We start from the raw sequence: 15,352 nt of genomic DNA, 5'->3' as shown, positions 1-15,352 counted from the left end.
TCTCTATAAAATACAAAACTGCTTGAGGCGATGTGGCGGGGCAGCCTGTAGTCCCAGCCCTTCGGGAGGCTGAGGCAGGAGAATGGCATGAACCGATTGGGCACACGGTAGCGAGCGTAGAGAGATCCGACCCTGCCTCCAGCCTGAAGCGACAAGGCCGAGACTAAAAAAAAAAAAAAAAAAGAAAAAGAAAAAAGTAAGCATAACTGTGCCGCTAAGAAAACTGAATTTTCAACCATGGGTCCAGGTTATCCTCAAATTCTCTAATCAACAACAGTGATAGTTCTCCACATTTTACGGCAGTTTTAGAACCTAAACACAAATATTTCACCTTGTTGCTTCCTATTATTGTCTCTGCTTTTCACATTAGTCCTTTCCTCTGTTTTCAGAACCTAAGTCTAAACCCTAAAAACTTCAAACAAAAAATGGCATGAGCTTCCTGAAATAGCCAACTGCACCTTCACACAGCACTATGAAGCACTCTTCAAACATTATTCGAGATAGTGTTCTTGCCCTTCTCAGAAGCCTACTCCACCTTCTAAATGTTCACTCAAGTCATGGTGAAGATTTCAATCATCATGGTGAAGATTTCAATGATGACATTTAAGCTGCCAGGCCACAAGTACAGGCAGGTGGCTGTTCTCAGGCTGCACCACTGAGACCTTTAGTTAGCTGAGTAGACTATATTGTTCCTCCCACTAGACAGGGAGACTGTTCAAGTTCCAGAAAACCAAAGTACTTACTGATGCTACAAACTTGCAGTCACCAAAGGATTATCATTCCCCAAACAAATTACTGCAAGGAGGAGTGTATGTACAGACAGCGCTGGGTCACAAAGCCCCAGTCACATGCACTGTTCAGAGGCATCCAGCAGTGAAGCTCTGCATCCTACACACACGTTCGGTCAGGTTTTATGCTCTAAGTAGCTCACTGTGCAGTTACAAAGTTATTATTTATTATTTACTAGGTGAAGCTAATTCATTCAGAGCTTAATTAGCACATTCCTATTCAGCAACAAGTAGTTTAAAAAACAAAAAGGCCAGCCTGCTATGTATCCAATATTGGAAAGAAATCTCCATCCTTCCTAATTCACATGGATATTATGCTCTCTTAAGCACCTCCACAACTTGATGTCTGACAACAAAACTGGCCTAGCAGAAAGCATCAAAGAAACAGGAACTAAAGACAAGCAGACTCTTTTGCTAAGTCCCTCTAGTTTTCTAAAAGTCATGCACTGCACACAGTATCAAATAAGTATGTGGGCATGTTTGTCTCCAATGTGTATATGTTAAGGGGACATTTGGCCACGTAAATAACCTTTTTAAAATATGGTATATAAAAATTATCCTTTAAAAAAAATCAATCCTTTATACTTCCTCTTACCAAAGCTAAGAAATACTATCCCTGGTACCCAGTGTAATCGGGCTAAGATTAAGGTACTTGTTGATTGATTCACAATGTTTCTGGTACCCAGTCTAATAAGGCTAAGATTTCAAGGTACTTGTTAATTCACAATGTTTCTTGGTTGCCATGCAAGTACTCAGAATCAATAAATATTCTCTTGCTCCTAAACAGAATCCTTTCTTTGCAATTTTAGTGTATGTTCTTATAGCTTATACAATCTCCAAGGAGATGGAAATGAACTAGCTATTGACTCTATGTAAGAAATCCCACCTTGTTTGGTTCTGGAGGGAGAAGACAGAAAGAAATTACCAGTTTAATTGGCCTTTTAAAATAATTTCATTTTTCTAACCTCGTATCATCTTTGTAATATGAGACTAGTATATAGGCACACGAGTTATATACAATAAAAATGACCTTGGTATTAAAATCTCAAATATTAAATATTAGTGACTTTTAAAAGTATAGAAAACAAAGTTGTCAGCAGTATCATTTTAAACATTTTCATTACTAGAATATAAATGAAGAAATTAAAGAAAGTGAATAAAATTTTTGAAACTGTCAACATTTCAAACTATTTGGATGTACCCAATTTCAAGGAAACTTCTAAAACTTAAGAAAAACTGTTTTGGTTTTCAATCCTGAAATTACCACTATGCTCCCAGGGCACAGAAATAAATGAGAGCTGTAAGGAAAGACTCATTTCAAAATGCAAATATAAAGTACCTGGTGATATCTTCAGTCAATTGAGAAGGATCAGGAGGATAAAACTTCACATTAAAAGTGAATAGCCAGGGAAGGTCTGTAATTATTAAATATCACAGTTATGCACCCAATTAACAGAAGAATGACTATTGTGATAAAATTTAAAGGTCAAGGATCAAACAGTACAGACTAATCCAACTATAAATCAGCATGCAGAATTTTATTTTTTATTTAAATTAAAATTGCTTACAAAATAAAAATGAAATAAAAATAAAATAGAAATCAATTACATGAATAAGCCACCATTAAATAACAGGCTGTCTTTCTCATAAACATTCACTGGTACCTCAACATGTGTTTTATATGGTGATCTATTACACAAAAATTTTAATATAACCTCCATGTAATAGTTATGAGGTAAGATTTTATTTAACCACAGGATCTCCTGTTGCCAAATATTCTTTACCCTTAAAAAAAAAAAAATTCAGGATTTCTACATTGTTTTGGGGAAGGAGAGTAATGATCAAGAGATAATAGCTATTCAAAAAATTATTAATGGGCTATTTGAAGAAGGTGTTAAAAGAGATCCCAAGAAAGGAAAGCATGGTACAATTTCATGATACTTTAGGACAATACAATTATTTCCCAGGTTTTATAAGTAGGTGTAAGTATATTCGTATATAACAAACACTTTGCTGTACTGTGCCATAAAGAATGAATAAATCAAGCAACCATATCATAAGTGGCTTGTTAAAAGTTAAAACACTGCTATCTATACATTAAAATGTAACTGCTATTTTGATAGATCACATGTAGGATAGCTTTAAAAAAGTAAAACTATGGGGGAAAGGGCAGGTATTATTTTCCTAAAGGGTTTATCCAAATAATTCCACTAGCCTGAATTTAGAGTTTGACTTCAAGTTCATAATATTTTTAAATTAAAAAAAAATTGTGTGTGTGTGTATATATATAAGTTATTCCTTTTTTTTTTTTTTTTTTAAGACAGGGTCTCACTCTGTTGCCCAGGTTGCAGTGCCATGGCATGATCACAGCTCACTGCAACCTCGACCTCCCAGGCCTAAGTGATCCTCCCATCTTAGCCTCCCAAGTAGCTGGGACCACAGGCATGCACTATGATGTCTGGCTAACTTATATTTTACCTTTTCAGAGACAGGGTCTCCCTAAGTTGCCAGGCTTGTCTCGAATCCCTGGGCTTAAGCAATCCTCCCACCTCAGCCTCCCAAAGTGTTGGGATTATAGGCATGAACCACCACGCCCACCCAAGTTATTCCATTCTATACATATTTAAAGACCTCATGAGATGTTTAATTTATGAACTTGAAGAAAAATTCCTTGAATCCCATTCTCTTGTTCAGTGTGACATTTTGTCCTTTGCCTTACCATCAGCACACTACATTTTCACTCACTCAAATATTTATTAAATGGCTACTGTTATATACACAGGCATTTTTGCTGGATTTTGGCTCAATGCACTACTATTCAACCAATGAAGTCAGTCCTGCTGAACTTAAGAAGCAGATTTCAGTTCTGCTTTACACATTTAAAACATAATACTGGGATATAAGATTTTCCTGAATATCAAGATACATGAGGTTTCTTGGGCTATAGCGCCATGCTGACTGTCAAATATCCACGCATCATGTTTGTGTAAGCATTACTTCAAGGTGACTGCTAATTTCTAATTAAGTAAAGTTATCACAGCTTTATCATTTCTTAATGGCTCCTTGTTTGTTTTCTAGGTAATAACACTAGCACATGCTTGCCTCAATAGGACTTGGAGACATTTCCACTAGACCACATATTTTCGAATATACTTCCAAATCTAAAAGCTATTGAAATGTACCAAGAATGCTAAGCTTTTTTTAAACTGACAAATAAAAATGGTATACATTTATGGTATACAATATGATGTTTGAAAATACGTATACATTGTGGAATGGCTAAATTAAGCTAATTAACATATGCATTACTCTTCACATACTATTTTTGTGGTGAGAGCACTTAAAATCTACTCCCTTAGCAGTTTTCAAGTTAAATTTTTAATTTAATTACATATTATTTTCATTATAATTTTTACCTAGGTGTTTATAAAGTCCTTCTAGCTACAGAAATGTTTACATACTAGTCATATGCAAGCCTTAGACATATAGTCTTATTTATGTTTGAGGAAATAAAGGTTTTAAAGCAAATTTTAAACGAGAATCATTAAGTTGTTGGTTGTCATAGGTAACTCAAAAAAGATTAATATTTATCTTCACTAACTGCCTATGAGCTGAAAAATCAAATTTAAAGAAGAGACCAACGATAGAATAGGCAGCTTTTTTGTCCATTTTAATATAGGAAGTAAGAGGTAGATACAACTGCTAAAGCTTCATTTCCTCAGCCTCTTTCATGATGGGTACAGTTCAGGATGCCATTTAAAGAACTGGGTCCAATAGTTTTAATATGTTATTCATATTGCCAAACCACAAGGGTAAAAGTTCTGAAATAACTTTCTGAAACTTCACAGATAATCAAAACATAAGAACGTGATTCATAATCGGCAAGAGGTTTCGCTTCCAAAAGTTAGGAAATCTCCATGACTCTGAAGCGTGTGGCACACACACACACAAATAATAATAATCAAACAAGAACCCAAACAAAACCATAGGAAACAACACAATGGAACATCAATCATGTTTCAGAGGTTGCCCTGTTCTCTCTCTGTTTGGGTCACTTGGCAGGTCTGGTTTCAGAGGAAGTATAAGAACTAAGCATCCGTAACCTTTTTGAATGCATGCACTTTGCAAAGTAACAACTGCAGAAGGGACAAAGGAAAAAGTCTCAAAACTCTGGTACTGTTTCTCCCATAAGGCAAGCATAATGTATCTGGTGTCTACTTATTCCTCTTCTTTTCCTCCATTTTCCATCATGAAGCAAGCATAAATGGATGAAACACCAAGAAAATAAATGCAAGAGACAGACTGCGGGAAAGCCAGGAATAACAGTCAAAGGATAGAGTGACCAACCATGCCAGCTTGCCTGGGACTGATTCCAGCTTTAGCACTTAAAGTCTCATATCCTTAGAAGCCCCTCAGTCCTGGGCAAATCAGGAGATTGGTCACTCTAATCAAACACACTTTAAAAAAGGAAAAGAAAGATGAGTCTATAGGAAGAGGAAATGGGGAAAATAAGGTATATGCTCAGAATAAAAAAGAGAGCAGGGAACCAAAGAAATGATAGGAAGACTACCAAAAAGATAAATCATGAGAGAGAGAGAGAGTGAGAGAGAGAGAGAGAGAGAGAGAGAGAGAGAGAGAGAGAGAGAGAGAAAACCAATGTGAAGAACCTAAAATGGGAGCTAGATGGTAGATGAAAAGGGCAAGAAGGGAAAGTACAGATTGGTTTCAGTATTTTGACCTTAGGAATTATAAATAAGTAGGGAAATGAAATCAACAGTACAAAGGGCATCTTACTGACTGGCACTTGGAGAAGAGGTTTCTCCTGCGACAACTCTGGGTCCCACAGTCGAGGAAGGCTGTTAGGAATTCACCAGCCTTCAGATTTTATTCTCCAGACCGAAAATTCCAACTGCCTGTAGCTGCCTACCTTCTCTGCTTCAGTCATTCACAGACCCTGAAGTAAATTAAGTATCCAGAATCCCCCTAACAGAGATTTCTCTCTGTTGATCATGTTTCTTGGCACAGATACCAAAAAACCAGCCACAGGCAACACAACCTGCAAAGGCAGAACGTATAGAGAGAACTGAAGCTGGTTAGAGTGGGACCCTTGAAGTCATTTTGGGATTGTACAACAAGAACAAATGGGGAAAGGGGAAGAAAGGAACAGTGAGGCCTAACTACAACCCCAGGCTCAAAGAGCATGCAACGTGGCCTTGGATTGTAGAACCAATGAGCAGGGATGGCAGTGACCTCAGAGAACTGAAAAGATTGTTCCCCAGACGGGCACGGTGGCTCAAGCCTGTAATCCCAGCACTTTGGGAGGCCGGGATGGGCGGATCACAAGATCAGGAGATCAAGACCATCCTGGCTAAAACGGTGAAACCCCGTCTCTACTAAAAAAAATACAAAAAACTAGCCGGGCGTGGTAGTGGGCACCTGTAGTCCAAGCTACTCAGGACGCTGAGGCAGGAGAATGGCATAAACCCGGGAGGCGGAGCTTGCAGTGAGCTGAGATCCGGCCACTGCACTCCAGCCTGGGTGACAGAGCGAGACTCCATCTTAAAAAAAAAAAAAAAAAGATGGTTCCCCTTGCTTCTCCCCAGAGTCCTCACTCCAGTACTAGGAACAGTGTCTCTATATGTCTCTGTGACCAAAGATGTGCATATTGAACCAATTATACACTTTCAAAATGAAGCAAAGCATAAGTGTCAGGTCGCATTGGAGTAAAATTTACAGAAAAGTAGCTTCTCTCTCTTTCCCAGAAAAAAAAAAGGTCAGATGTTACTTGGTAGGATATTCTGAGTGAATATTTAGGAATGTGAGTCTAGAACCTTCTCAAAATTTGAAGCCCCCAAGCCATGTACAAAACAGTCACAATTCCACAAAAATATTATTAGTATTATTAACTTCTAAGATGGCATAAACGCAAAATAGAACTGACCATTCTATTATTGATCACTTATATCACAAATAGATATCAAGATACCTTAACTTCAAAGAATGATTATTTAAATACTTACTTCTCAGTTGTCTCTTTACTTCTTTAGCAGGATCTAGCCAATTCTGCGTGAGGGAAAAAAAATTAATTCATAAGAAATATTCTAGAGTCTAAAATAGAACAGTTTACAGTTCACATAATTATTTACGTGTAAACACATTTTAATAAAGTCCTATTCAAAGCGACTGTCACCTATTAGCATTCCACTGGGCTAAGTATTGCTTTGTTCTTGGGTACATATGTGTGTAAATGTGTTAAGTGTGTATTATAAGTAAAATATTCAAATGCTTTTAAGGTGGGTCTCATGGGCCTCATTCTTTTGCATCTAAGATGGTCCAAATGATGAGACATATCTTCACACAGTCTTTATTCTGTAGAACTGCCAACAAATAGCCCCTGCAGACACTGAAATGAGAGCTTTTCAAGGACAATAATGGATTCTTAATCATGAAGGATAAAGTGTGAAAATGGAAACTGATGGCTAAAAGTATATACGTACCAATCAAACAATTATCTCAACTCCTAAAACCAACTCCTCCTCCTCCTTAATCCTCCTTTTCCCTCCAACTCTATAATTATAAAGAGAGGTAAGGTCAGACTGTAGATAATATTTCCCTTCCTGGTCTTAATATAACATACTTCTTTCTTCTTAATCTGATTCTAAGTTGGAAGTAACAATCATGAGGAACTCCCTTTCACTTTCCCCTCATTCCTGCTCCTTAAGAAAACTTTACTCAGGCTGCTCTGCTGGCAGCTCTGGCCAGGGCAATCAGGCAAGAGAAAGAAATAAAGAGTATTCAAATAGGTAGAAAGGAAGTCAAATTGTCTCTGTTTGCAGATGACATGACTGTATATTTAGAAAACCCCATTGTCTCAGCCCAATATCTCCTTAAGCTGATAGGCAACTTCAGCAAAGTCTCAGGATACAAAATCAATGTGCAAAAATCACAAGCATTCCTATACACCAATAATAGAGAGCCAATGATGACTGAACTCCCATTCACAATAGCTACTAAGAGAATAAAATACCTAGGAATACAACTTACAAGGAATGTGAAGGACCTCTTCGAGGAGAACTACAAAGCACTGCACAAGGAAATAAGAGGACACAAACAAATGGAAAAACATGCCATGCTCATGGATAGGAAGAATCAATATTGTGAAAATGACCATACTGCCCAAAATAATTTATAGATTCAATGCTATCCCCATCAAGCTGCCACTGACTTTCTTCACAGAATTAGAAAAAGCTACTTTAAATTTCATATGGAACCAAAAAAGAGCCTGTATAGCCAAGACAATCCTTAACAAAAATAACAAACAATGCTGTGATGCTGGAGGCATCACACTACCTGACTTCAAACTACACTACAAGGCTACAGTAACCAAAACAGCATGGTACTGGTACCAAAACAGATGTACAGACCAATGGAATAGAACAGATGCCTCAGAAATAACATCACACATCTACAACCATCTGATCTTTGACAAACCTGACAAAAACAAGCAATGAAGAAAGGATTCCCTATTTAATAAACGATGTTGGAAACACTGGCTAGCCATATGCAGAAAACTGAAACTGGACTCCTTCCTTACACCTTATACAAAATTAACTCAAGATGGATTAAAGACTTAAATGTAAGACTAAAACCATAAAAACCCTAGAAGAAAACCTAGGCAATACCATTCAGGACATAGGCATGGGCAAATACATCGTTTCTAAAACACCAAAAGCAATGGCAACAAAAACCAAAATTGACAAATGGGATCTGATTAAACTAAAGAGCTTCTGCACAGCAAAAGACCATCATCAGAGTGAACAGGCAACCTACAGAATGAGAAAAAAATTTTGCACTCTATCCATCTGACACAGGGCTAATATCCAGAATCTACAAGGAACTTAAACAAATCTACAAGAAAAAAATAACCCCATCAAAAAGTGGGTGAAGGATATGAACAGACACTTCTCAAAAGAAGACATTTATGCAGCCAACAAACATATGAAAAAAAGCTCATCATCACTGGTCATTAGAGAAATGCAAATCAAAACCATAATGAGACACCATCTCACGCCAGTTAGAATGGCGATTATTAAAAAGTCAGGAAACAACAGATGCTGGAGAGGACGTGGAGAAATAGGAACACTTTTACACTGTTGGTGGGAGTGTAAATTAGTTCAACCATTGTGGAAGACAGTGTGGTGATTCCTCAAGGATCTAGAACTAGAAATACCATTTGACCCAGCAATCCCATTACTGGGTATAGACCCAAAGGATTATGTATCATTCTATTATAAGGACACATGCACACGTATGTTCATTGCAGCACTGTTCACAATAGCAAAGACTTGGTACCAACCCAAATGCCCATCAGTGATAGACTGGATAAAGAAAATGTGGCACATATACACCATGAAATACCATGCAGCCATAAAAAGGATCAGTTCATGTCCTTTGCAGGGACATGGATGAAGCTGGAAAGCATCATTCTCAGCAAACTAACACAGGAACAGAAAACCAAACACCATATATTCTCACTCATAAGTGGGAGTTGAACGATGAGAACACATGGACACAGGGAGGGGAACATCACACACCAGGGCCTGTCAGGGTGTGGGGGGCTAGGGGAGGGATTGCATTAAGATAAATACCTAATGTAGATGACAGACTGATGAGTGCAGCAAACCACCACAGCACGTGTACACCTATGTAACAAACCTGCACATTCTGCACATGTATCCTAGAACTTAAAGTGTAACAATACGTTTTTTAAAAAAATAAAACAAGTCAACAGTTACATCCAATGGAAGTTAAATAAACTCTCCAATTAATCACAAAAAAGAAAGCTTTAAAAAAAATGCTAGGAAGCTATTATAGCATCTTAAAGCAAAAAAGACCAAATTTTATAATCACTAGGTTTTAACTACCCAAGGACATTAAATTTTTGTTTTTCAAAGCTATAAGCAAAAGACCAATAAAAAAATTTAGATTTTTGTTTATATTTTTATATTTACACTTATCTATCCTCAAGTTATCACTAACATAGAAGAACTGCAGTTTTTTGAGGCACAATAAACTAACTCAAATAAATGAGTCTAGTAGTTTTATTCATTCTAAGCAGTGTCCAAAATAATATAACAGGGGCCCTCAACCCACAGCCCATGAACTGGTACTGATCGTGGCCTGTTAGGAACTTGGCTGCACGGCAGGATGTGAATAGCAGGTAAGTGAGCATTACCGCCTGAGCACCACCTCCTGTCAGATCACCACCGGCATTAGATTCCCAGAGGAGCACAAACCCTATTGTGAACTGCACAAGACAGGGATCTAGACTGCACGCTCCTTATGAGAGTCTGACTAATGCCTGATGATCTGAGGTGGAGCAGTTTCATCCCAAAACCATTCCCTCGCCCGCGCCCCGGTCTGTGGAAAAATTGCCTTCCACAAAACCGGTCCCTGTTGCCAAACAGGTTGCGGACCACTGTTATAAGATCTGTGCTTAAACAGAATTTTATTCAGATACATAAAGCAAACAATTAAAATGCTTGTTAGTACACAGAAAACAACCTGCTGTCTTAATAACATATTAAAATGGTATAACGGAACATTAAGTGACACTATTAAAAAGTGAAACTGTAAGATGCTATGAAAGCAGAGGTGCATGGCCCCTCGGGTTCCACTACTGTTCATGGCCCGCACTCGGGGTAGCAAGGATCCAAGGTGTGCATGGCTCTGTTCTAACACTGGTTATATTCAAACCTCTCAATAATTTCACATTACTGGTGTCCCAGCTGCAGGCACTACTGATGTGAGGGGCAGCAGGCCTCTCTAAGGGTGCCTCCAGTGCCATGTGAGGGGCAGCTCTAATTCTCCCTTCACAAGACAGCCTGCCATTCAGTTTGCATGCACTGCAGCTGCTGTCCCACCCAACAGCTGGCTCACAAATGGCCAGCCTCGATGAGTGCACAAGAATGAAAAAACACATCATTCAGCCTCTAGCTCAGACTGGCTGGAGGCTGGGAGAGAGGTGAAAAAGGGGCAAATGGGTGGAATTTTCACCCAAGGAACAACCGTAGCAAGAAAAATGGAATTGGATAGTGTCAAGTTGAAAAGAAAAAAAAAAAAAAAGAAATCCCCAGAACATTAACACAGAGAAAGAAGACAGTAGAGGAGAAAGTGCTGGTCTTAAAGACAGACCCTTCCAAATCCCCAGTTTCATTAACTTTGAACAGTGATACAGATCCCCGATACAGAAGAGCAACAAAGGACCCTTTTCTGTTCCAGAAGATGGTGGAAGCTTGTCACCCCAGGGACTAACCCTGTGTCCCAGCCACCGGGCATCTTCTATTCTCACCTAAAGCACCCAGCCCTTGTACAAATTACCTAAAAGTTTCTACAGGGCATGGTGAGAGTCAGCTCTATAAACCCAGCAATATGAGTGAAAAGTCAGCCAGCCAAATTCAGACTTGGTGTCCTTCTCAGGCCACTTTCCACAACACTGCCAGAGAGATTACTGAAGGCTGAAATGGCTTATTTTCAAGCCCATCCAAAGACTATGTGGGCGGAGTTTACCTGATGTGATCACACAGCAGCATGATTTCCTCACCTGGTTTTCCCTTTCCTAACCACATTCACTTTGACACTGTTAAGTTCCATTCCTGCCAAGCATTAGGCCATCTTCTCACTCCCCAGTACTACAACTTTGCAAGGGCTGGAACAGACCATAATATTTACATCTCCCAGGGTACTTAATACAGTTTTAGGCAACCAGTAAGCACTAAATTAACACCTGCTGACTGATACATGCCCATTGCTTGCCTCCTTCCTCTCCACACTGTGATCATCTTAAATGATCACAAGTTATATTATTTTTATTACATTTATTTTTACTTGAATAAGTATCTCTAATGAGTACTTAGATGGTAAGTGGGGTATAGTATCATAAATTCCTAAGTAAAAAAAAAAAAAAAAATTACTTAAATGACTTAAAAGAAATACAAGTTAATGATCTGCATTATCAGTTACGAAGAAATAATAAACAAAACTTTTAAATAAATACAGTAAATAATAAAAATTAACTTCTTGGTTTGACACTTAAGGAGGAGGGCTGGGCAGACCAAGAAGCAGATGGAAAAAGATGGAAAATGTCATCAGAGAATAAGAAAAATGCATGAGGGTGGGTGTGCACAACATACAACAACCACCCGCACCCCATGGTACATTACAGTATTCATTGCCAGGTTTTAGACTTAGAGATTCGTCTGCTACAGCCACATATATAAACTTTGGAATCAGAAATACACGCAGTTAAATTCCGGTTTTCTATCAACCCTAACTTGGGCACATTCCTTGGCTTCTTTAAGCTTCAATTTCCTCAAACACAAAATGGGGATCACAATATCTACCTCACAGGGTAGTTCTTTTCAAACAATATTCATTCCTGAAGAATAAATATGCATACAAGTACTTTCCCCAGCAGATCAGCATTAGTAGATCACTATTTGCAATAATAAAGCTAAACTGTCATCTTTTGGTATATATCTCTTCTTCACATAATTTTATATTTCCATAGGTGATGTGCTATATACATTAAATAATTTAATCTCTACATGAATATTTCACCCACAAAAAGTTAATAAATCAGACTTTGGGTTCACCAAATACAGTTACTGTATTCACAGGTGAGATGAAATGAAATCCAAACCCCTTTTCCTTAGAAAAAATGTCTCATGTCAGTCCTTTCTATATAAAGCTGCTTTACTGCAGAAAAGAGTCTTCTTGGAAACGAAGACATCAATAACATGATGCCTTCTCATGAAAATAGTTACAGATATGACTAGTCTAAGAGCTTCTATGTATATGTTAAAGTATTATCCAGCTAAGCTTTTCTACATTTTGACAAACAGTAAAACCCCACCTGGCAAATTTTTTAAAAGACAGCTTTGTCCATGGACAACCCCCCCCCCCCCGGAGCATCCTAAAACATTCTCCAGGGAAGGAACCCCGGAAAGTGACAGTTTCAGGCAATTCAAGATCAGGCAAGACACAGATTTTCTCGATGTTTCCCGAACATTAAGGTGTAAGCAACCATGCAAAACTCAAGAGCTGACCTATATCAGTTTTCAATAAAATTTATCTTGGTTTATTTTAAAAAAACAAAACAAAACAAAAAACACCAAGGATTTTGCCAATTGCTTAAGGGCAGGAACAGTTACTCACTCAATTCAGTATCCTCCTTACTTTCCCTTCTCCACTCCCCACTCCAAACCCAAAACATGAACATAGTAAATATTTATCTCCTGAATGAACATCAAGTAAAATAAGAGACTAATAGTAAAAGTTACATGGAATCCTAAAACAGGCTTCCATCAGAAGTAAACTAAAATTAAAATGTGGCCTTAGAATATCAAGTATCGTTAAATCACCCTCAAACATGAAATCCGGAGTTAATGAACTCAAGTTTGGGGAAAAAACGTTACACATCTTTATTTTTACTAACTTGTAACTGAAACTTGGCATCACTGTCAATTAGGAACATAGCAGAAAAAAACCTGGTTAATATCAGCAGAACCTCTTTGTCACCTGCAGAAATCAGAAACATTTCCACATCACATTGTAGTAGCTGCAGATCTTAAAAGACCATTTATGTTAGCCAATATTTTGAAATCACAATAGCTATTAGATTTGATACTGATGATTAATATATAAATAAAAACACATAATGATATATTTGGCTCTGTGTCCCCACCCAAATCTCATCTTGTAGCTCCCATGATTCCCATTTGTTGTGCGAGGGGCCTGGTGGGAGATGAGTGAATCATGGGGATGGATCTTCATGCTGTTCTCATGATAGTGAATGGGTCTCAAGAGATCTGATGGTTTTAAAAACAGGAGTTTCTGTGCACAAGCTCTCTCTCTGCCTGCCGCCATCCATGTAAGATGTGGCTTGCTCCTCCTTGCCTTCTGCCATGATTGTGAGGCCTCCCCAGCCATGTGGAATTGTAAGTCCAATAAATCTCTTTCTTTTTTAAATTGCCCAGCCTCAGGTATATCTTTATCAACAGTGTGAAAATGGACTAATACACATGCCTATTACTTTGTCTCAAATTTTATATTACTATTTTGGGAATGTTATTTAGTTATTGGCTTTCTTTGTAGCCCTGTGTAGTTTATTAAAGTTATACACTGAAAACACTGTTCTGAGAAGCAGCCTATAGAATTCAGCAGACTGCCAAAGGAATCCAAGGCACAAAAAGAGGTGGTACTTTTTTTCCTGCCTTAAAAGGTTACAGAAATTTTTTTAAGCAGCACAGTGAATAGCTGTACTTATATGTATTTTACACCAAAGTCTTTCTATTAGTTAATTAGAGAATCTCCTTAATCTTACTCTTTATCCGCCACAAATCTGAGGCTGAAAGTCTTGTCTTGCGACATTTCCCCTACAACATTTTCATTACGGGTTCCCAGAAAAAGTGTTAAAGATGATTATCAATTATGCTCTAGCGACAGAAACATGTAGGGAAAAAGAAAAAAAAGCTTAATTGTGAATCCTAATACTGTATTCACATTCATAGAATACCAGTGTTAGAAAGAACCTCAGAATATATGGTCCAAATGTCCATATTTGGGGAATGGCCTAACTCTTGCCTCTGTGGCTATGAATATTTGAACACTTCTGGGACCACGAACCACATGGGCTCACTAGGACTCCCCTCCTCCCATGGCTTTCATGACATTTCAAACTCCTGTAATGCTCTCTGCTACATCAAAAGAACAGTTTAGCCCTACATCAGTGCTTCTTAAACTTTAAAGGTGCATTTGAATCACCTGAACATCCAGCCAAAATAAAATCTATTTCAGCAGGTCTAGGGTGACAGCTGGAGTTCTTCATTTCTAAAAAGATTCTGTGTGGTGTCAACACTGCTGGTCCTTGGACCACTCTTTGAGTAGGATAGCTCTAGAGTTCTTTTTATGTAGAAATCACTCTTTTCCTGAAAGCTCAATATAGAGAGACATTTTTCAAGCTCTGCTGGCTTGTCAGCCTTCACTGAGTAAACCTTCTAATTACTGACAGCTTCCTGCAGAAAGCCCTAGCAGGGCACAGTTTCTACATTACCATATCTAAGTGTTCCTTTTAACTCCTCCCCATCACAATAAGTAGCTGTACCAAAGAATACTGGGTCTTTTTATTCTACTTGCTAACCACTTTCACCTGACACGAGATACGCAACCACAGACATCAACTGGCAGCATGCTATTAGTAGTCTGGGTCTGCGGTTGTCCACAGCAGGGTCCCAACCATGCTTGACCTGGATAACAACCCAAAACACAGTCACAAAATCCATCTTCTAGTTAAGACAAAGAGTCTTTTCTTGACCAAACTTTAGTCAGGCTCCTCTGAATCCTCTTCCCAATTAGGCTTCAACTTTCAGACTTCTCTGTCCATCTACACACCATCCAACTTTAGCAAGAATCCTGTTAATAAGTTGGTTTAGTGGGAATGCCCCACCCTTCATTACTAACTACCCTTGATATCTGATGGGGTTCCTCATCCTCCACCATCCCCC

General features: G+C 38.3%; 1 protein-coding gene across 35 annotated transcripts in view; it reads right to left on the bottom strand.

Moving 5' to 3' along the window:
- The window catches only part of EPB41L2 (erythrocyte membrane protein band 4.1 like 2), a 235,323-nt gene that overhangs the window by 71,844 nt on the left and 148,127 nt on the right, over positions 1–15,352 (bottom strand). For all 35 annotated transcript variants that reach the window (XM_021937876.2, XM_021937882.2, XM_021937886.2 and 32 more), the window contains 2 exons: positions 6,809–6,851; positions 2,128–2,203 (listed from right to left, as the gene is read on the bottom strand). In XM_021937876.2, coding sequence (XP_021793568.1) covers positions 2,128–2,203; positions 6,809–6,851 — 119 coding nt within the window. The remainder of the gene's footprint in view (positions 1–2,127; positions 2,204–6,808; positions 6,852–15,352) is intronic.

The sequence above is a fragment of the Papio anubis genome, chromosome 6 (genome assembly GCF_008728515.1).
Source record: "Papio anubis isolate 15944 chromosome 6, Panubis1.0, whole genome shotgun sequence".
Classification (NCBI taxonomy): domain Eukaryota; kingdom Metazoa; phylum Chordata; class Mammalia; order Primates; family Cercopithecidae; genus Papio; species Papio anubis.
The sequence above is the reverse complement of the archived record's forward strand: the minus strand, read 5'-3'. Positions and strand labels throughout refer to the sequence as shown.